Source organism: Notechis scutatus, chromosome 1 (genome assembly GCF_049901735.1).
Source record: "Notechis scutatus isolate UNSWTSFEM ecotype Mainland chromosome 1, rNotScu1.2, whole genome shotgun sequence".
In the NCBI taxonomy this organism is placed as follows: domain Eukaryota; kingdom Metazoa; phylum Chordata; class Lepidosauria; order Squamata; family Elapidae; genus Notechis; species Notechis scutatus.
The window spans coordinates 51369229-51393175 of record NC_142009.1 but is presented as its reverse complement, the minus strand read 5'-3'; the positions used below and the strand labels follow the sequence as shown (position 1 = coordinate 51393175).

The window sequence follows — 23947 nt, the reverse complement described above, 5'->3', positions numbered from 1 at the left end:
AACTAGATTTTTTTTAAAAAAATTCCCTCCATTCTTCAATATAAAGTGGCAAACATACCAATATTTCTTCCTCCTCCTATTTTTCCCACTACATCAACCCTATGAGGTAAGTTGGGCTGAGAGAATATGGCCCAAGTCATTCCGCTGGTTTTCCATTCCAAAGGCTGGTCTAGAATTTGCAGTCTCCTGATTTCTAGGCCAACCACCAGAGCATATTGGCTCTCTATTTATTTGGTGAGTGGGAACATAATCTGATCTAAATTATGTGGCCCAAATGTAGATTGCCAGCCCTCTTCCTTCATCAAGTACAATACGTTTTGTCCAACCTTAAAATGAATTTCAGCCATTTTCAGACAAGAATGAAGGACAAATGAAATTGGAATTGAAACACAACAGTGGTTACATTTGTATGCAATGATTCTAGCAAGTCCCACATATATGGATATATGATATTTGCTGAAGAGTCGTATGTCTGTATACCAATGGGTGTAATAGCTTTCCTGAATACTTTTTCTAGACTTTTCTTAACCTGAACTTTGCTTCTTTTGCAAATGAGATTTCAAGCCTCAGTGAACTAGATATGCAACCAGACAGGTGGAAAAAAGCTTTTCCTGCTTGATGCTCAATGTTTAGCATTGTGTTATCTAACGTACACTTTAACAATTGGTATTCCCAAATCAAAATTTTCACATGTATTTATTTTCCTCCATGCAGGTACTTGCATCCTACTTGTTGTACCCTGCTTCAACATTTCTAATGTCTATGCAAATACAGTTCATTGAGTGACTTCATTTTGGGATTGAAATAACTCAGACCCATCTATTTATACTATTTAGGAAAGTTTTAGATTGTTGTTTGCTATAAAACTATCAGGGCAAAGGACTCCAAAATAATACTGTAACTTACATTTAACTTACATTTTATACTTTAATGCAACTTCTCTTTCTTAATTGTTCACTGCTAGGTTATCTGCACTTTTATATGGAATGGGGCAACTCTCATCCACAACTGCAACTCAATTGGAAAGTTAGATTAATTTGAATTAAGGAGCTGCAGACAGATATATTCCCTGTGTACCCTGAGCTTCAAAGTGCCATTTTGCCTTCAAATCTGAAACACTTCATAATCTTGTTAAAAAGTTATTGAAGACTTTCTTTAGATCCATTTTGTCTGGTCAATATAATCTCCTCCTCTTCCTCCTCCTCCTCTTCCTGATCTGAACTGTAGCTCCCTAATCTATGAAATGTTTTAAATTAGACCCAAGTATTCTAGAAGAATTTAAATCTCTTGACACTGTGTATGTCAAACCAGGTGGTGCAGTGGTTAAGGCACAAGTCTAGAAACTGGGAGACTATACAAGGGGTGCTATAAGTTCTAGCTTGGGTGATCTTGGGCCAATCACCAGGGGTGGGATTCTACTGGTTCTATAGAACCCCTTGTTATTTTTCTAAGTAGTTCGGAGAACCGGAAGTTAGAAGCAATCTCTTTTTGTTTTTTTCCACCCTTATTACATTCTTGCCAGTATGCCTAGACTTCTGAGGCTTTGACTTTCTTAAAGGGGAAGGGTTGTTTTAAGATTTTTACACTGCTGTTGGGAGGAAATACTTCCCTGGACAATCAGCATTTTGAAGAAATATTTGAATAACGAAGCAGAGCTGTCAGAAAGAAGCTTTTAATGAGAGGGAACCAAGATGAGTGACATTCAGCAAGGCTTTCTTGACTAGCTAGAAAGATTGACATTCAAATGTGAGTTTACATACCCTTTCTGAGTTTTGGTCTAAAACTGGTTTTTGGTGAAGGTTAATTCTGTGCTTGGTGATGTTTAATCCTGTGTTTATTGATGGGATAATTTTCCCTATTCAGCTTCAACAAGCTACTGTTGTGATTTAATTATTTGTATTGTGTTTGAACTTTTTCCTGCCTCATGGTTTCTTTTTCTATCTGGGGAGGGGGTCTTCCTTCACTGCTTTAGTGGTATCTGATACCACTACCACTACCAGATACCAGTACCAGATACCAGTACCATTGTACTTCCAAGAGGCAGGATACAAGCTTGGCACTTATTTTTTTAACTGCCTTTCTGGGGGGCATATGACCTTTCCTTAAATCTGGATGATTTCCTTAGGATATTTTGTGAAGTGAGTGAGACCAGCTGGTATCTTTAAGTGGTGCAAATGGATCTAAGGATTGCTTTTCCTGGGTGTGCTCTTTCTGGGGAGCTTCAATGACCTTTCTGCTAAAGGGTTTCACTTTATGAGCAAGAGTTGGCTGCTGATAGTTATCACTGCATTTTAACTATTTTAATTCCTCATGGTGTTTTGGCACCCTGCCTGATTTGTAACTCCGGCTTGCAGATATTTTTAATCTAATGATTGGTATTTAGGGCAGTTTTTTGCAAGCAAAGAAACTTTTTGTATTTTTGTACAGGTAATCCTTGACTTACAGCAGTTCATTTAGTGACCATTCAAAGTTACAATGGCATTGAAAAAGTGACTTATGACCATTTTTCACACTTATGACAGTATCGCCACTGTCATGAGAGGCCAGGCGACGGGATGTCGAGTTGGCCACGCCCACCCAGTCACAAGACCACCAAGCTATACCCACCAACTAAGCCACACCCACAGAACCAGTTGTTAAAAAAATTGAATCCCACCCTTGCCAATCACTATCCCTCAGCCTTAGGAAGAAAGCAATGACAAATCACTCTCAAAAGCTTGCCAAAAAACCTGCAGGGACTTAACTAAGCATTCACCAGAAGTAAAAACTGGCTTGAAAGTACACACACACACACACACACACACAAATACACACACACTACATATAAATCCATCATCTTTGAAGTTCCAATTGACACATCTTAAACATCTAACAACATTTTAATTTTTAGTGATTCTATCATAAACAGACTTAATTTGTTTGTCACAGTCAGACAAATATAAAGTCAGCTTTAGCATAAAAGGAAAATTGAATTTATCTGGCCATAGCTTTTGAGCTACCAGATAATCTAATGTAAATGCAGCAGAAGGTACAGTGTCAGAGCAGGGTCAAGGGTGGTACCATAGAACTTGCCTATAATCTTCTAGTGATGGAAAGGAGCACTTTGAAAGTGCATTCAATAAGCATAAAGTAAGCATTATTGATGTTTTCAAAGTGTTAGGATCCCATGTAATGCAGGAGTGTTGGCATCTCTATTAAGCTCTTTGGCACCAGCTGATCTGGAGATCTCACCACTAAGCGCTAATGCATTTTGCATTAACGCTTAACACTGACAAAGTGTGATTCACTTACCACAGTATGGTAGGGTAAAGAAAAGAGAAGCAACAATATATTTCAGCTATCTGCATTTAGCAAGTAGATTAATCAACTATCCAAATGTGACATTTGCATGGTTTTGGAATACATCAGAAGAAGCTATTTAATTGATAATGGATGATCTTTGGGTGTTTAATTCTATTGAATGTAGGGATGCCCTTGCAACATTATATAAATTTGCACTGATTTCATTGTACCTGATACGTTTGAGGTAGAAGACTTTAACTCTCCAGACTCTTTATGTTTATCTATATCAATCTGTCAAAGGAAGAGGAAAGAGGAAAAGGTCTCTTCTGCACTCAAATGACATCTTTTCCTTTTCCATTGTATCACGCATGCAGTCTAAATATACTATTCCTTTGGAAGCATTGATCTTGTTTTTTTAACACATGTGGGGAAGAATTTCATTTGGTGTTCATTTTTAAATGAATAGGCTTAATTCACATTCCCCGGAATAATTTAAGCAAGTATCACCAGAAAGTTCATTTCTCCAAATTCTGCCGTGCAGTTTTGGGCTCAAAGTTGGCACATACATTGTGCCTTTTGTAAAAATATACACACAAAATCCAAATGTCTGTATATATCTCTTTTGAAAATTGACATAGAAATTGAATGAGAAACATAGAACAGACTGTCAACTGGATTAAAAATAGAATGCTACCTATATTGTGCTCCAGCTTTCCATTCTATGATTTCACCATGTTACTAGATGTGGGAATGATGGTTAATATCTTCTTCAAGCCCAACTATACCTGTTGCTCCTGCAGATACCTGAGGGATATTTGGCAGACCCTCCCTGTCAATTTTTTTTACTATCATGCAAGGCATGGTGATTCCTGAAATTGTCTCCAAAGATGATTAAACTAGCTTATCTGATTGATTGATTGATTGATTATGTGCCAGCAAGTCAATGTTGAACAATCCCATACAGTAGATAGATTTTCACCATGAGAATCTGTCTCTAACCTAGTATTTCAGGTCTTCTAATGATGCATCGAATGCCACTGGTAGCCATCTATTTTGCTTGGGTATCGACTTCTCTTTCCTGCCAATTCTCCAAGCATCATGGCCTTCTCTAGAGAGCTAAGTCTTTACATAATGTGTCTGAAGTAGGATAGTTTGAGCCTGGTCATTTGTGCCTCTAGTGAAAACTCTGGGTTGAGTTTATTGAGATCAACTATAATAACAGAGTCTTGCAAGTCTGATTGTGCTGTTTCCTCCTTCTTTACATTTCAGTGAATTAGGGAGCATCTGTCTGGGCTGTTTCTAAGTGTCATCTTGATGTTCTTGACTTAAAAAATGCTTCATCCTTTTTTGCCTAGGCAATATATCTCTGTCAAGGTCATATTCCTTGTTTTCTACATGAAGCTCCAACTCTGATTTTTGTTGGCTGAACTGTTACTGAGCTCTCGGCAAACAATTCACTTGATCATTTTGAATTAGACCAATTGTTATTTAACTGAATGACTTTTTCTGTGAATAACCAGTATTTTTGAACTTGTTGAGATAAGTGAATGACTGTACTCCCTCTTACAGTCCCATCTCCTAGCCTGGTCCAATATGTGTGTGGGTTTTCCCCCCCATAATTTTCCAGAATTAAATAGGGATATTATAAGTTATTGTTCATTTTCTCTTTGTTCTGTTTAAACCACAGGTAATATTTAGATTTTCACATGCTTTAATTTATTTTGATTTTACAACTATATAGACTGTGTCACAGTCATTGCATTTCAAAACCATCTTTTTGCTTGGATTTCCTTTTTAACAATTGTTTGGTACTTTTAGCATTAAATCCTTTTCTTTTAAATCATGTTTAATATTAATAAGGGATCCCAAAGGTGCTTTTTCAAGAGACAACTGGAGTTTCTTGATATTCTTTGAAGATGTTTCACTTCTCATCCAAGAAGCTTCTTTAGCTCTGGATGGTGGGGAATGGAAGGATTTATACTCCTTGCAGCTGGTCATTTGCATTCTTTTAGAGAGTCTTTGAGGCCATTTGGAGGTTTATCTGTGTTCTCAGGATCACCTGAGTAGTGCAAATGGGTGTGGAGTCTTCTTGGAACTGTTGAAAGGACTGTGTTGTAGATTGGAGATAAATGATGTTATATCCCTCCCCCTTTGTTGATCAAGAGCTGTTCAATTTTGACATAGATGGCCTCTTTGACTCCTCTTTCAAACTAATGGTCCTCTCTGTCCAAAATGTGGAGTTTGCTGTCTTCAAAAGCATGGCCTTTGTCTTTTAAATACAGATGGACAGCTGAATCTTGTCCTGATGGGTTTGTTCTCCTATGTTGTGCCATTTGTTTATGAAGTGATTGTTTTGTTTCCCCAATGTACAGATCTACACATGTTTCACTGCACTGAACTGCATATACCACATTGCTCAGTTTGTGTCTGGGTATTTTACCCTTGGGGTGGACAAGTTTCTGACTTAGTGTATTCATGGGTTTAAAATGTGCACTGAAGATCCTCCTAAACTTTTCAGGTATTCCTGCAAGGTATGGAATGACAACATTGCTTTGTTTATTGTTCTCTTCTTTATCTGTTGACAAAACAAGAAAGTCCAGTTGTGTCTGGAAAAAGTACCTTTGGGACAACCATGATCTGGATAACTGAGAATCTCCATAGACTAAGGGAAGTGACCAGAAAAGGATCAAAGAAGCAAATATCTCTAATTTGTAAAAAAAAAAATCAGGGTGGTTATGGGAGATTATGAGATGGACTATGTGGAAAGTTTTGCAGGATCTCTTTTGTCTTGCACCTGAGTGGCAAATTTCTGTTCCTTCCCCTCTGGGGCCCTTCCAATAACAAGGGCAATCAGACAAACATACTATAGATCCCTGGATTTACACTTAAAAATTACAGGGACTGCTGTACAACACTCCCCCCCCCCCCAAAAAAAATCCATTTTTCTTCTGTATAGTTTAGTAAGCTACTTTTTTTCCCTCTCTCAGCTGCCAACCAAGCTGTTTGTCTAGCTTCTGCTGTAATCGGTTCTCCTTCATTATGTTAATCTGTGGGCGGAAAGATTTCTGTCATCTTCAAATCACTTGTACAGCAATGGTAAACACCTTGGCCTGTCTGTAATTGGACAGGTGTCTGCATTCATGTCACCCCAGCTTTTAATTCAATTAAAGAACTGGCTGTTCTGCTCTCATTACTTCCTCATTTGCTTAGCACTCCAGTCAGTCACTGAAATTTATACTCAGCGCCTGTCTATCTGCACATAAAGGCAGCCCCCACTACCATCATCATTGAAGTATCACACATGTGCTAATTTACAATGGAGCAATCTTAATTATACATTGTTATGAAAATATTCTAAGAGTGATGTTATAACATCTTTGAGAAAACCAACTCACTATAAAATTTTACTCTAAAGCATAATTGTCCATCAGCTGTAAAAGCTGAGTGAATACTGGGATGTATCCCTGAATACTGCGCCCTATTCTATGTTGGCTAAGCCTACTGTGGAAAACTCACATGTTGGAGCTTATTGGCAATGTGCTTGGAGTTGCCCTTAGTTATATTGTGAATAGTATTTGTATTATAATGGAATAAAATTTAAGATTATCAAAAGTGGAAGGAAGTTCTTTGGGTCTTTTGATTAAAAGTAGCATTTATGAAAATGCTACTTATAAAAATATTATCTGTGATATTTTTTTAAAAAAAGTATGACTTCTGAAGCAATTATCTGTCAAATATTATAATTTACATAATTTATCAAATGCTAATTCTCACCTAGGAATAAACTTAAAAAATAGAGTCTAAAAGGTTTTTTTTTTCCTGCTGTCTACTTTTCTTTTCTCTTTGTTTAAAGGGCCAATTACATACACTTGATTTTTTTTTCTTAGTTACTGAGCATGAAACAAACCAAGAGGCAGGGTACTTCTTTCACTCTATTTTTAATTAAATGATACCAAAAGTTGTGGTCTTTAAGAAAAATCTACATGGTAGATTATGGATAGTAAATCAGTTGAAGATACCTCCTTTTCTCCACAATGACAGAAAACTTTGGAAGTAAATTAAAAATATAACACAGACATTTTGACACAATGACCCCATGAAACTGAATAATGTCATTTTTGTTAAATGTGGATGTAAAATGAAGAGTGTGGAGCAAACTGAACTCACACCCAGCAATGATGCCTACTTGATATGCAAAGCAAGTTTTCAATTTTATTGAAATAGGATGTATTCAATTTTTTAATAATATTTAATATCTGTTTAGAAAGACAAACCTTAGGCTTTATTTTGTCTATGATATGTAGAAGGGAGGAGGAAGGGAGGGAGGGAAGAAAGAAGGAAGGAAGGAAGGAAGGAAGGAAGGAAGGAAGGAAGGAAGGAAGGAAGGAAGGAAGGAAGGAAGGAAGGAAGGAAGGAAGGAAGGAAAAAGTCTATTGTACTGTTTGGTGGTAGCTTCTAAAATAATAAGTCAATTTTCAGAAAACAAATTACAGTAATAGAATATAAAATGAAACTTACATTTTAATTTCATTAATTCTTAATTTCTTCTTATTGATTTAATTGTTATGTATAGGTTCCTATCAGATCTGAATAGATCTTTCAGTACATGTAAGTCTTATAGGCCAGAAGATCCATTGCATACTCAGGCAACCTTTTAATAGCTGAGGGCTAGTAAACCGTTTCATTTGTGTGGGAGAATGTGATCCAGTGGTGGGATTCAATTTTACTACTGGTTCTGTAGGTGTGGCTTGGTGGGAGTGTCAGGGGAAGGATACTGTAAAATCTCCAGTCATAGGTAGTATTTGCTGGATCTCCAAACTACTAAAAATTCCCACTACCGGTTCTCCAGAACTGGTCAGAACCTGCTGAATACCACCTCTGATGTGATCCCAGATTTGCTGTATATTACAAGCAAGGGTAAAGGCCTCAAAACAAGATTTTCTGTTCTCCCTATTTTGCATTGAGGGGAAGAATTCTACATTTAAAAAAAATTAGACTTTTAAAAACCATTTTTGTTTCTTTTGTTTGATAAATGTATGCAGAAACCACACTAATTAATTAGGTCCATTTTGATTAGAAGGGGCTTTTGAGGGTTGCAGAAAAGAAGGGTGGGTATGTATGTGTGTGTGTGAGAGAGAGAATCTCCAATTTTTAACTACTGAAATACTTCTGTAATATTTTTGCAGTAGATTCCTCTATCCATTCTAGAATGATATCTCATTACTTGGAAGTCGACATATCTGCTGGTTTTGTTATAAACATAATTTCATGTGGAGCAAAAGAATGATTTGGAATGTAGATAAATTGTATCAGTGACTCATTATTTTGAATAATTGATAGCATTGAAATTGTGAAGTCAATTTTTTAGAGTTCAGGTGAAAATAAACCAATTGCAAAGTCCCATTTCACATTTTCATAGTTGATAATGGTGACGGCAACTCAGTATTTTGCTACCATCAGATCTGTTCAGTTCTGTGCAACTGAAAATCTGAAAACTATGTTAACTTTTCCTCCAGGTTGCAAATAGGCAAGTTATAGAACCATTTAAAAAATCACAGTGACCCTACTGTTTTTGCATTATGTAATACAATACAGCATCTTACAATAGCATTCGATTGTAAGTACTGTATGATCATTTAATTAGACTGTAAGGAATTCTTTTTCAGTATGTGCAATCTGAGCATATGGACACATTGTTTGGAAGTCTGAATCCTATCAGCTTTTATATTGACCATAAGAATTGCAGAAGGGAATATTTGGAAGTTAACAGTAGTGAATATCTCTTGATGTTAAAGTGTATTCATTTGTCATCTTAAATAAACAGTGCAGTCCAATGCTACATAAATCTACCTTTATGAGATGTATTTGAACAACCACCTTTCAATCTATAATTACTCATTTTGTGCAACAATTTGTGGTAGCGTCTCTTAGCTTAACATTTTTTGTATTTATTGGTTATTTAAATTCATTCCAGCCTGATACAAGGATGGATGACAGCAAGGGAGCAGCCTTAGTACCCTGTTCCTCTGGACATTTCTGACTATATTTAAATACAAATCAGGAAATGCCACCAGAATTATTGGAAAATGTATTGTTGTTATTTTCAAGTGAGGTGGTATGATTTGCATCACAAGTTGGCCCCCAAAATACCTCATAAATATTTATTGATTCAAAAATTGCAACAAATTCATGCATTTGATAATATTGGTTAGAAAAGTGTATTGGAAATATAAATGAAATCTTCAGGTACAATGGCTTGATTTGACAAAATGAATTATAGGTAGTCCTCAGTTTACAACCATAATGGAGCCATTATGGTTGTAAGCCATGATGGTCATAAAATGATTTGTCATGTGACCTGCCTGATTTAGGATCTTTTTTCAGTGGTTGTTAAATAATATCAACAGCACGTATATATCACTCCATGGACCTATAGAGCACTCTCTGGGTGGTTTACAACACCAGCATATTGCCCCCAACAATCTGGGTTCTCGTTTTACCAACCTCACAAGGATGGGAGGCCGAGTCAACCTTGAGTCAGACAGGATCGAACTGCTGGTAGCTGGCAGAGTCAGCCTGCAATACTGCAGTCTAAACACTGTGCCATCATAGTTACTAAGTACTGAATCACCATGGCCATTAAGTGAATCCATTGGTCACCATGGCATTTTTGCTGAAAACCAAAATAGGTCGTAAATTATGGTTGCATGACTGCAGGATGCTGCAAACAGCCATAGATGTGGGTGAGTTGCCAGTTGCCAAAAATGCAGGCTGGGTGGGGGGACTTTGCCACTGGAACTTCAAAACTGGATTATAAGTACTTTTTCAGCTTTCCATCATAGTTTCAAATAATCACCAAGTGACTAGCTGTAAGTTAGGGGCTATCTGTATGCAACCAGGAGCTGCATATTTTTCAGCTCAAAATCAGGTTTTAAAATGTTTGTAGACAGAAGTAGTTAAGTACGCTTGTTGTGGATTCTTTGCAAGTGCCACCAGGCTACCAGAATAGCAATAGCACTTAGGCTACCTGAATAGCAATAGCACTTAGATTATATACCACTTTACAGGGCTTTACAGCCCTCTCTAACTCGTATACAGAGTCAGCATATTGCCCCCAACAATTTTGGTCTTCATTTTACCCTTTGGAAGGATAGAAGACTGAGTCAACCTTGAATAGTTCAATCTTACCTGTTTATAATGAGCCCTATAATTTTAAGAACCGAGAACTTAGAAATTTCCTTTATTTTCAACTTTTTCTTCTACCTTTGTATCACAAACCTAAAGGCAGAGATTATCTTGCTTCTGATATTTGCAAGTTTGGGGGATAGTTTAGCAAAGAGCAAAGCAAAAATGCTTTGAAAAAAAATAAATGTTAAATGAAACCTTGTGCTTCTAGTAAGAAAAGCTTGTTCAGATTTACCTGTGGCTGATATTTAGAAAAATGGGCATGTTAATTGCAATCGCACAATTAATGTTTTATCAAGTGCCAAGATGCTATGTGTTTTACAGAACTACAAGATATGGATAGCAAGGCACCATTTCTACTTACAATGCATGGGCTAATTAATACAAGTAGTCCTTGATTTACAACAGTTCATTTAGTGACTGTTCAAAGTGACAACAGCATGAAAAACATGACTTTTGACCATTTTTCACACTTACGACCATTGCAGCATCCCCATGGTCATGTGATTTACATTCATATGCTTGACAACTGGTTCATACTTATGACGGTTGCAGTGTCCTGGGATCATGTGATCACCTATTGCGACCTTCTGACAAGCAAAGTCCTTGGGGAAGCCAGATTCACTTAACAACCATGTTACTAATTTAACAACTGCAGTGATTCACTTAACAACTATGGCAAGAAAAGTCATAAAATGGGGCAAAACTCACTTCACAAATTCCTCACTTAGCATCATAAATTCTGGGCTCCGTTGTGGTCATAAGTCGAGGACTATCTATAAAGGGACATTAAGGATAAAGTGTTGGGCACAATCTAGTTTTATCTTGCATGTTCAGACTTATTTCTTCATAGTTTTCAAACAGATAAATAATAATACTTGTCGTATCTTTGTTATGCACTTACAAGGAGACTTAATACAAAATAATAAAATACACCATAACAAAAATTAATACAGTAACTCACTACAAACCTATTTAAAATCCTGTCTAAAGTACAGGGTTTCACTAGGCTGGATAGCCGTATCACTGAAAACAGTTATTACAACCTGTATTTGAGTAACAATGCATTTCTATAGGATAAAAATGAAATGGAGGCATCCTGCTTAGATAAAACCTCTCTGAAACCTCAAGAGGATAGTGAATTTTCTTAGCTGACGCTCAATGCATTTCTCTCTGTTATAAACAGAAAATGTGGAATTAGACTCATTGTTGGGTTAAATTATCTTAAGATATATCTGCATGCTATCTTTGCCTTTTGTACACCCAGCATGGATTCTTTCCGTTGCAGGCCTGCTGACAGGTTTGCGTCCCTTCGCAAACTATGCTGTAACCCTAATGGCTTGCACTTTGGCGGGCTGTACGGAGAGCTCACATGCCTTGAACATCTCCACTCCACAAGAAGGTAAAGTAATTTCAAAGGTCTTGACTTCCACATTTCAGTCATGAATAATAAAATAGGAAAGGAGCTAAATGCTGCAAAGCCATTTGCTGGAAAACCCCAACCTAATTTGATGACAAAGTGCATTGCCAGACCATAATTGCTCCATTTTTTTGGGGGGGTGCTAAAATGAATCAAACTCCATACCCTTTAATGACATGCATCTTTAATAGCTGTAATGCAGATTAATGGGCTTTTTAATTGCTGTTACATTGTTCATGCAAGAGCCTTGTCATTAATATGAAGCATCTGAAAGATTAATGAAAGCTTCCTCATTTTACTATGGCTCAGAAGTAAATCTAGAGACAGTCTGACTAAAAAGAATTGATTGTATGGCACACTATGAAATTGAGAATCAAACGGTTGATTTCCATGGTCTCTTTTAACTGCTAAACACCAGCACAGGCAACAATTATTTCAGCCTGATGAAACCTCAAAATGCCTATTGGGCCATTTATTAATCTGTTGTACTTGAAACTTAAAAGTTACAATCTTAAATTATAGTTCTGAAGCTGGTATTAACCACAAGAGTTACAAGAAAGAGAAAAAGTTTGCCTTTAACTTATCTCAATAATGTCTATGTATGGATTAAAGTGGAGTTCTCAAAAAAAATTGTAGCACATTTACCTTAAGCATAAAAGGATAATGTAAGCCAGTTTTTAAATTCATGCCAATCTAAATCCAGAGTTTTCCTCATGAAATAACATTAATTTGGTTATTTTACTCAGAGTCATTTTGAGAGTGACATGGGCAGTACCTACATTAGATAGATAGATAGATAGATAGATAGATAGATAGATAGATAGATAGATAGATAGATAGATAGATAGATAGATAGATAGACAGACAGATGATAGATAAAATAAATATTGATTAAAAATTTAGGTAGAAGGAGCTGTCTTTTAGAGAATGATGCTGTATCAGGATCATGTAAAATATTCATAAACCATGTGTCAATTTCCAAATTGAATTTTTTTTCTTCATATTCAATTTATTATATGTTCAGCTACCACACAATTCAGTCTGAATGTCTAAATAACTAATAACTGGGATAATATCAAATAAATATAGACGTTCAAAAAAAGTAAAACACATCTTTCCCTATAATCTTTATCTCAATTCAGGAAGAAGGCAATAACTGCATGACAGAATAGAAATTCCTTATCACGCTGTAGTTGATAAAGCAATCCCCAAATTTGTGGTTTATTGGTAAATATTTCTTGGCTAAAGACAAACTCAAACTCATGCGATTATATGGGAATAGGTGGTAGAGTCCTTTTCACAGAGGTATCGATTACCCAGCCCAGAGCAGATTTATGCATGGCTGTTTCATACATTTTGTCACCCTCCTTTCATCTAAATGGGAATTAATTAGTTCAGACTTTAACTCCAGCTCAAATCAATAGAGAATCTTTAGCCCCAAAAAGTGATCACGCTTGCAAGCAAGAGGGAAAGATTAACTCAGGCAAAGATTAAAGTTCAAAAAATTTACAAGTTTATTTCATAAACATGGAGCATAAGGCATGCAATAAGTTTAGATAGGCATTCAGCTGAACAATAATATTGTATCTCCTGATGTTGTATCAGGTAATCCTACTAACTTCTGCCTGACTGGAAAACTTTGAAAAATCCAAGTTGCACTAGAGGCCAAGTGATTCTCTTACTAAGCCACCTGTTCTGACCTAGGCTTCCCACAACAGCACAAAGCTGAGACCTCATCCCGATAAACCCCTTTTATTTGATCTGCAATGAATTTCCTGTCCAACGAAGTCCCAGCCAACAGTCTTTCATTATAGTTCCCAATTACAAACCTTTATCAGGCTTGGAGAAGAACCAGGTCTATAACTTTCAGATGCCACAATACTTGGCAAGCATGCTGGAGTGAACTAATTGTTTCCTGCAAAGCCCCACTCCCCTTTCACTCCTCTTTTATACTCTAGGGGAAGGGCCATTCACCATCCACCTGTGGCTTTACTCCCAAGTCAACCCTTGTTCCTCAGCTGTTCCTTTCATCTGGCAACTCTGCACACTGGGAACAGGCTCTAGCTGTTCTTCTGCCTCACTGATGTCTGACTCCAAAGGCAGCTGATAACTGTCTGATGACTGTGGGTCCCATCTCTGCCTCTGACGCAGAGCATTTGTCAGAGCCTCCCCCAGACTCCACAACTGGCCCCTGTTCCTCCCCAACTTCCTCACTGTCTTAGTCTGTGGCCAGCTCTGCTAGCCGCTGTCGGGCCACAGCAACCCCAATCTATAGTGTAGTTGTCCCAATGTTCTTTCATGCCACTATCTGATTATCAACTTCACAAACTATGAATCCAATAAATATGTTAGCCTTTTCACAATAGTGATAGATATCATTGTAAACTAATAGACTTTGTACAATAATAATGCATAATTTGAAACAGTATATTCTGGCACAATATGGAACCAAACAGTTGATGTACTTAGCTGGTAATTAATCATTTAACTGATTGGGATCCAATATCTCTGAAATAAGTATTTCTTGCATTTTTGTTTAGCTAAATGTGAGATTTTCAGTATTTGGAAATATGATACATCATGTGGAACTAAATAGGTGTAAATATCTAAGCTGGAGCTTGAGACAGATGATCTTCACACATTTCTAGTTTAACATGAATGGAGGAGAGAGCTATTTGTAAAAAAGTTTGGGTTTTATGAACATCTTTGTGATCTCTTCCGAGATGTCATTCAAAGTTCTTCTACTTCAAAATGTACCTTTAAATTATCTGTTCACATAAGTCCTATTTATATTTCTAAATTCAATTAGCATCTCCAAAAGTATTCTAAATGCCCTCTTAGGTACATCAATAAATTGATAACCTAATGCTTTGCTTTGCTATACTTTGAATTAAAGTATTTGTGGATCACTGTGAAAAAAACTAATATATAAATATGCAAATATAGTCAAGATTTTGGAGTCAGGTTTTCTAAAATAAATATTTCCTTTCAAATGATTGATATATTCAAACTAGGCATTCTATAAATGATTGAGAAAATGTATTTATAAAACATTATGTACGTAATGATTTTTTTTCTTCAAAAAACAAAATCCAATAAAACCATGGAGAAAGTAAGTTTTACCCCTGCAAAGTGCTGGACACAAGTCAATTGCAGTTTCTGTTTGGCAATGCTTATATTGCATACATAGGAAAAATATCATGTCTGTCAACAATCATATATTTCGGCTGTCATTTTCCCATTTATCATTTAGTAGGTGCATTGCTAACCAATATTGGCTGGCCGATGCTATACAGAAAACTTGAGAATGGTCAAATTGTGTTCTCAAATTCACCAATTGAGCCATACTGGGAGAATGCAAAAGGTATCACCAAGTTTAGGGAATGTAGCTTTGATTTTTGAGAGATTGTCTTCTTTCTATAGTATGTGTGTGCATTTCATTATAACTCTGCACATTGTATTATTTCTTACACAGTGCTTTGTACTCTGCTGAAATTAGAAAAACAGAATTCATTTTTAAGTGCAGTTTAAATAGATGTGGAGAGCCAGTTTGGTTTAATTGTTAAGGTAGCAAACTAGAAACAAGGATACCAGGATTTCTAATCCTACCTTAGGCACAAAGCTAGTTGGGTGACTTCAGGCCAGTCACTCTATCTCAGCCCATGGAAAGAAGGTATAGTATACCACTTTTGAAACCATTGCCAAGAAAACAGGGAGTAGTCAAGGCAATCATCAGTTGCTGACACTGAATCAAAGACATCCTCCCCCCCAAAAGAGAGTTAATTTTATATTTTGAAATATGTAGGTACATACAAAGGTAAACCCCTTAAAATTAGTGGTTCTGAATCATACAACTCATTAGATCATGAAGCTATCATTTATTCTTTCTTTCTTTTTTACAGCTCCACAAAATGTCCACCCACCCACAAGTGTTTCATTCCCCACATCTTTATGGTTGAGTTGGGCTCCTCCAAAAGCACCAAATGGCATAATCACACAATATATTTTATATATGAATGCTCAACAAATTTATACTGGAAATGAAACCAAGCTTATTGTCAAAGGTGAGTTGTAACCGCCTGATATTACATTCACTTAGCTTTGCCTGATTATCCCTTTGGAATTAAACTTCAGATGAGTCAAGTACTGTACGGCACATATTAAGCCACTGTTTTCCCATATTAATTAAGTAAAAAAATGAAGGATTTGCTTTTCTCAGATTTAAAAGCAATTGTCATCTAGCAATCCTTTTTTCCCCATTTGAGCAGTAGATGATTTATACAGACTAACTTAAATATGGTTATATTAATGTGAGAAATTAAGAGATAAGATTATATTTCTCTTTTAGCAGTCATTGAGTGATAAGTACAGATGTGTTAGCAAGACTATAAGTGTTCCTTATGACATATACTTAAGAGGAAACTCAGTGCTCAAAAAAACTTTAAAAGCCTCCCTCCTGCTCCTTCCTCCCATGAGTAGTCTAGTAAAGTAATGGCACAAAATGAAAACAACAACCAGAGAATTTAGAACTAATTGTCCTAGGAAAGGTCATAGTTAACTATGAAAAACCTTGGAAATTAGTACACCATTCTCCACCATTTTATTGCATGCTTTGTGAAGGCCTTTTTTACATTTTCATTATGTGTCCAAGTAAGATGATTATTTAAATTGTCAGGGCATGCAATGGCCATCTAGGGAGTCATCTATGGGGAGAAAGAATGAAAAAGGTGACATGTGCATCATGCCATCACTCATATGGCAGAATTTATGTACTTCTATCAAGACCATGAGACAACTGATGCACATAATAATTGTGTCATTTGTGTGATGCAACTGTGTATATTAACTTCTTGGTAGCATTATTAAAGCAAATATGCAGAGTATTCATGACTGTTTAAGCAACGTCACCAAACAAAGACAGAGTCCAGAGATTTTTTTAAAATGCATTTAGATATTACAAACTCAACTTGAATTAATGAGTTCACTACTGGATTAGGCAGACAGTGATTCTGGAATTCATTGATATTGCAGCTCAATACTCACTTCACACATGAGCCCGACTGAATTCAATCAGCTTTATTTCAGAGTGGATGTTCATAGCGTTGGCTACCTAGAGTGATTCTGATGTTGTTGGTTGGGTGAATATATGCTTTTCTATGAAATTGTGGGGTATATGATGTGTCAGTCTAATAAAAAAGAACACCCAGCAGTGCAGCTTTCCCAGTCACATATAAGACTGGTAGGTAAGGCACTTATATGTTCTACAACTAACCAATTAATCTCAATTTTCTAACATGATACCTAGGGAGGTAATGAAATAGCTGCCAAATGAAAAAACAAGTTCAAAGAACCCCTACAACTTAACAAAGAACAATATACATATACATGCCAAATGGAGGCCAACCAAATATTCTCTGTATGGTTTCCAATACTTATCATATTCTAATCCCATTCCTTTAAAAACAGCCTTATTACTAGTCCATATTTCTGTTATGCTGTAAAACAATCCACTTTCTCACAACTGTTTTTTTTTTCAAGTTAAGAGCTACTCAAACACATATTTACTTGTGTGTTTCTTTAAAATACTTCAGTTCTTTAAAATGCTTCAGTCAGCTGACTTTAACTGGTTTACAGCAACAAGATAGATAGATGGATGGATGGATGGATAGATAGATAGATAGATAGATAGATAGATAGATAGATAGATAGATAGATAGATAGATAGATGATAGAGAGATAGAGAGATAACATAAGAATTAACAAATCAAAGATATCAAATAATAAATACAATCAACATAAACTACAAAAACATCATAAAATGATGTTGGAACCATCAAATCATATTGAAATTCACAATGTTTTAATTTATTGGAGTGTTTAAGCACTCCAGCATCTTATCAATTTCCCTGAAACAAAAAATACAGCTTATATAATCGTTTGCTCTGTGTTTTCCCCACAAACCTTACAGTTTGAAGAACCTTACTATTAACTGTTACATCAGTCTGGTATATAATATATCATATGTCCCATTAACTATGCATGTGTGGACTGCAGTTCAAAAACTTACACTACAGCATGCATTTGGACTTTTTTTTTTAACATTAGAGGCATTGCATACAATACCATGTAGCTATACAACTGTATACATAGCCAAATATGTAGCCTGTGTTGTTAATGCTAGTAAACTTCATAAAATATACACTGTTTTAAGACTGTCTTCTTTAAGGTTATTTTAAAGTGCTTAAGGATTTGACCAGAGAACAGAATTACAGAATAATCATTAATGAATCCACCAAGATTTCAAAGGTTGAGGAATCCATGCCATTATACATTCTGTACACTAATGTACTGTTGACTTTCTTGGTCCAACATGCTCTTGTTTCCTCACTCTTTTCTTATAAGGAGAAAAATGAGGCAGAAAATTTTAACCATTCAGTAGGAGTCATGAAAATCATGGATACATACCTGTTGTACTTGTGAGTGATGTGTGGTGGCTGTAGGATTCTTAACTTCGCTCAGACCGTGGCAGTGTAACTATAGTATTTCCAAAACACCGAATCAGAGAAAATCCTCAGATTATTACCGAGTAATCCAGTTTCACAAACACTCTTATTTCCTGGATTGCTAAGGTTGCAGTTTTATTCCTGTTTATTCTGTGACATAGCAGTTCTTTTGAGTTAAAACATGACCTGGAATAACCAAAAATTCCTTTTGGAACTGGGCCAATCTACTTGAGATAATTTTACAAAGATTTGTTTGTGACAGCCAATTAGAGAAACTATTATCACAACACTATTAATTCAGAAAAGATTATTTTTAAACTAAGAGTTCTAAAGTTTTAAGCAGTTAACAATAGGATCCTGTATATGTTTTTGTGCGTGATAAATATGCTTAAAGCTTCAGACTACAGCCTAATTGGATTATACTCCACATTTTAATCTCATGCAAATTCAGAAATTCCTGGACTTCCGGTTTGAGCTTCTTCGGCAACAGACCGAAATCTGTGATTGTGCGCAGTTTTGATCTGTGCTTGCTGCTGGAGCGCCCCGAGCCGGCTGGTTTCGGGGCTAAGCCACCCCATAGAGGTGGTGAAGAGGGGGGAGACTGCAAGCAGGGTCGAGGAGAGTTGCATCTCTCCTCCCCAGCTGGCCATTTCTCCCTTTCCTGAAGGCGGTTGCAGCGGTGGTCAGAAATGGCCACCTCAAAGAAGAACTCGATCGGAAAAGAATGTGCAGGAGGAAGATAAGAAGAGAAAGTTTTGGCTGACTGGGTTGAACTGGAAAAACAACAATACAAGGTATCCTGGAATTTGAATTATAAAGAACAACATTGTTCCCAAAGAAGACTTTGAAGCGGCAAATGAGAGAGGGAAGGGAAAGGATTCAGGGTTTTTTTGTTTTCTTTCCTATATTGACAACTAAGAGATTTAAGTAAGAAACTGACAAAAATCCACTTTGACATTAACAGGTATTTAAGCTGAAAATAAAATGTCAAAGGGATAATAAAGATTTCTGGATTCTCAAAAACTTTTAAAAGAAGGAAAAAACCAAAAGGGTGGGATCTGGAAAAATGGAGGAGACCACCTGGAAGTGAAAGGAATTAACAGTGAAACTTTAACAAGATTCCTAAAAGATACATTTTAACTGAAACTTTGTAACAAGATAAGAGAAGAAAAAGTGGAAAAAAGAAGCAAGAAGAAACAGCTTTGGATTATTTGGATTACTTGGTGATTTTTGGATTTTTGGCTATTGGATCTAAAGGACTAAAATTAATCGGGTGGTTTTTAAAAAGTTTTTAAAATGGTATCACTCTTGGAAGAATTGAGAATGGAACTTAAAAAACAGAAAGAAGATGCACAAGAAGGAAGAGGTTCTTTTGGCTTCGTATTTCACTTTTTAGAAATGGAGATCCTGAACTATGAGACACAACAAGAAATGCCTGTAGAACAAAAAGGGCGGGACAAAGAAGAAGCCATCTTCAATGACCAAGTATTTCTATGTGGGGAAAAGAAAGGAAAGGGGGGAAAGAGAGTGAAAAATTTAAGATCTGAAAAAACAACCCCAAAAAAGAATAGTTTGAAAAGTAATTACAACATTAGGAAGAAACAGAAGAGAGGATTACAGAAGATAGAATCAGAATTAGAGAGAGAAGGGGTCAAAAAGGGAAGGGAGAAGAAGAGAGGGAAGAGGGAAAGAAATTATAAAGGACAGAAACAGGACATAGAGAAACAGGGAAAACGTACAAGGATTAAGGGTATAAGCCTATTTAGAAGACACAGAGACAACAGGTGAAAACTTAATTGAAAGGGGGATTCTGCAAGGGTACATAAGATAGTATTGTTATATTAGAAATAGAAATGAACTTTGAAAATATGAAACAAGTGTGATTAAAATGATAGATAAAATACTCATTGTAATGTAATGTAATGTTTAATAAATAAATGAAATAAAGAAAATGAGAGAATGAAATTAGGAAAGGAGGGGAACATTTTAATTATTATAAATATGTTATAAAAATTAAGTGAAGAGGAATATGAAAGAAACATGAAAAAATTATGGAAATATTATAAGTGTTCCTAAAAGTATGATACCCTATTGAAAAGAAATGTTAAAGATGTCAAAGATTATAACTAACATTAATAATAGAACTGAATTGGAATAGAATAAGTATTTTATTTATTATTGTTTATACACACACACACACACACACACACACACTTTAAGAACTTAGTGCATATTTTAAGAATGTACCAAGCAGAATTTGATTGGAAGTTATGTGTTATATTGAATGTTATAATTGTAAAGGCATAAATTGAAGTTTAAATAAGAGTTGAATGGATAAACATTAAAAGATACAAAGGTGTCATACTCCAATTAGTAACTACAGGGAAAATTTTTGTTTAATGAGAAAAGAAAATATGAAATTGAAACAGGACAGACAAAAGTATAAATATAATGACTAGAAAGATATTGAAACTTAGAAAAAGATATATGTAATTGGATTTAGAAAGGAATGAGATAATTAAAAGTAAGATTGAAAAAACCAAGGGAAGGGAAAAAATATTGAGAAAATGTTGAAATAGTAATAAGATATAGAATAGAACACAAAGATGAATATGAAATTGAATTTGTGTCTGTATGGAGAAGTGATAATCCAGGACCATGCTATTCTCAAAAAAAGAAATTTTACTTGTATTACGTTTTGTGAAAACCCAAATAAAATTTTTATATACAAAAAAAAATATATATTCAGAAATTCCTCTAAAATCCTTGCAGAGCATTCAAAATTGAGTTAGCAATAGAGATTAAGCAGCCTGACTGGTATGAGGTGAGAGTTTGAGTATTCTTTTGTCAAGTGACTAAACACTGAATCACAAAGGAAATTAAACTTGCTTTACATACATGGCAGACAGGCAAGGTTAAGTTGATCAGACCTTTGAAATCTTGGCAGTAGAATGCATTTTTATTACAAGAACCGAAGCAAACTAAATGATGGTATTAGCATGGCTGGTCTTCAGCAGAATATTTCCACAATTATGGCTTCTAGCCAGGAGGTTACCTTGGGGTAGCAACTGATTCAGTTTTTAATTTTCCTTGGTGCTGCTTTGGATCACCAATTCAGCCATGTGGACCAAGGCAAGCACCTGCCTTGAATCTTGCCAAGGAGCTGTTTTCTTGGCAGCTGCTGATATATGTTAGATAGTGATGCTGGTGTCTGCTGTTGGCATCTGCTCATACAACTCTCTCCCTCACCACCACCACCGTCCAACAATACAGAAATTTGCCTCTAGCTTAATTTAGTTAGTTGCCCTGATTTGATATCCCACTTTATTGATTGGTCCTAAATTGACCAGAATTTAGTTTGTTGAACAAGATGCAGCTCATGTTCTAACCATGTAAGTCTTTATACGTATAGCATTTCTGCATTTGTAGTTGATATGGAGTATTTTACAATACATTCAGTTAAAATGTCTTGCCAGGCACATCCCATAAGCTACTAGTGTGGTGGGTCACTACTGACACTGAAAAATGAGTCCAGTTAGAAAAACCCCTGAAGGCTCTTGATGTATACTATAATAAATAGTGCACACTTTAAGTCAAACTTTTTCATTCTGTATTCAAAGGTAATGGATTTTCAGTAACCATAGTAACCTTGGTTTATTTCTAGATAAATACATGAGGTATATACATTTTGGTTTTATTTTTGAATATAAACTACCACATTATGTATTGCTAATAATATGAGAAATAGGATATAGGGTCACATAATGACAGTTTAAACTAGTATGCATTTTTCTTCTGGAAAAAATAAATATTTATCAAATGTATAGACACAATTAATATTCCCCCTTCCAGGTTTTCTTATATTCTTGTACAATCATTTATCTTCTTCTTTGCAAGACCCCCATCAATCTTTTCTCTATGTGCATGTTCTTGTGCCTTCTGCCCCGTGTCTTATACAAATGTGGAAACAAAGCTGGTTGTAATTTTGTATTTAAAATAATAATAATGCCTATAGTCAGAGTTGTATTTGCCTGGTCAGATCCAATCCAATTTGCCATGTTTAAATCTCTGTACCTGATAATGTAGCACAGAGGCAGGAATAGGTTTTGTTGGTGGATTGTCCATTTTACTGACTATCAAACTTCCTACCTAAATTTCAGGTGTAGTGCTGAAAACCACAGGGTATTTAGTTCTGGCATTATTATTATTTTGAGTCCCAGATACAACTCATCATTTCATGGATCTTCTTCAATTCATTTCTTGTTCAGACTTATCAGTGAATGAGTCTTGAGCTTAATTTATTTGAAGAGGCAGTAGGAAGAGACATTATTGATTCCACGATCATATCAAAACTTGGATTGTTTGTTGTATTCCATCTCTGCAGGGTTGTCACTCTTCCCAGAACCTAAAAGTGGACCTAAAAGTTTCTTAAAGGCTCTGGGAAATGTTTTTGCAGTTTTGGTTGGCAACCCTGTTAAAGTTAACCAGTTAGTTAATTGCTAGTTTGGAGATTATTAGAGATATTGATGCCACTTCTTTTTGCAAAATGCCACCGTCTAACCATATATAACCCTAACTATATTCAGACCAACAGTAAAGTGAGCAATACCCCAATCAATAAACTGCCAACAAGCCACAGTAAACAGCCCAACTAAAGAACCTCTAAGACCATCCCCACCAACACTAACAGGGCACAAGACACTATAAGCTGATAGCAAACCACACTCCTTACTAGCACTGAGACTACCTAGTTTGGCTAATGAAGCATCTGCAAGAAAACAACCAAACTCAGAGAGCACCAAAGAGCCAATTTATCATAAATAAGATTTTCAGGTTATGGTGGGTTTTTTTAATCTATAAAGCACACTTTCACTTTCATCAGGATGAAGTTTTTGTTTTCTCTTGAGTCACTGTTTTATTTCTACTTATGTCTGCATAGTTTGTGTCACAATGTACTTTACTGGGTTGATTAAATAATAAAACTATTCTTAAATTATGAATCCAGATGTATATTTATATGCCATCATGTGCATTCCCTTGGACTGATATAAGAAGAAATCAATATCAGCAATCTGGAGCTGCATTTACACTGAGATTTTCCAATAAGGGAATTTAATATTTGCAATAATGGCACCAATAGAACAGCAATGAACTATTTCCTCTACTACTTCAAGATAACCATCTAGAAAGCTTAAATTTATGTCTTACTTAATCTGATATTTTCTTTGCATAGTCTAATTTATATTCACTTAATTTGAGTACACCAATTATTCTTTTTTGTAATGCTTCATCTTTAACTAGAACCAAATATATATGGCAAGGCTATATAAGGACTATGAATATATCTCTCCCGTAAAATGCTAACAATTTTGGAATCTAAGATGCAGTTTGATGTAATTATAATAGGACATAATAGGAAGCCAAAGGAACTTAATATATTATAATGCTTTCTGTAAGCAGGCAGTGATGCATAAAAAAGAAAATTACACTACAACTTCTTGATAATTTGGATTTCAAAAATTTAAAATAGTTTAGAAGATTACAGAAGATTTGCAAT

At 35.6% G+C, this 23947-nt stretch overlaps 1 protein-coding gene across 2 annotated transcripts in view; it reads left to right on the top strand.

Annotated features, from left to right (window-relative positions):
• The window catches only part of USH2A (usherin), a 502972-nt gene that overhangs the window by 181415 nt on the left and 297610 nt on the right, over positions 1-23947 (top strand). For both annotated transcript variants that reach the window (XM_087963894.1, XM_087963886.1), the window contains exons 31-32: positions 11756-11869; positions 15790-15951. In XM_087963894.1, coding sequence (XP_087820020.1) covers positions 11756-11869; positions 15790-15951 — 276 coding nt within the window. The remainder of the gene's footprint in view (positions 1-11755; positions 11870-15789; positions 15952-23947) is intronic.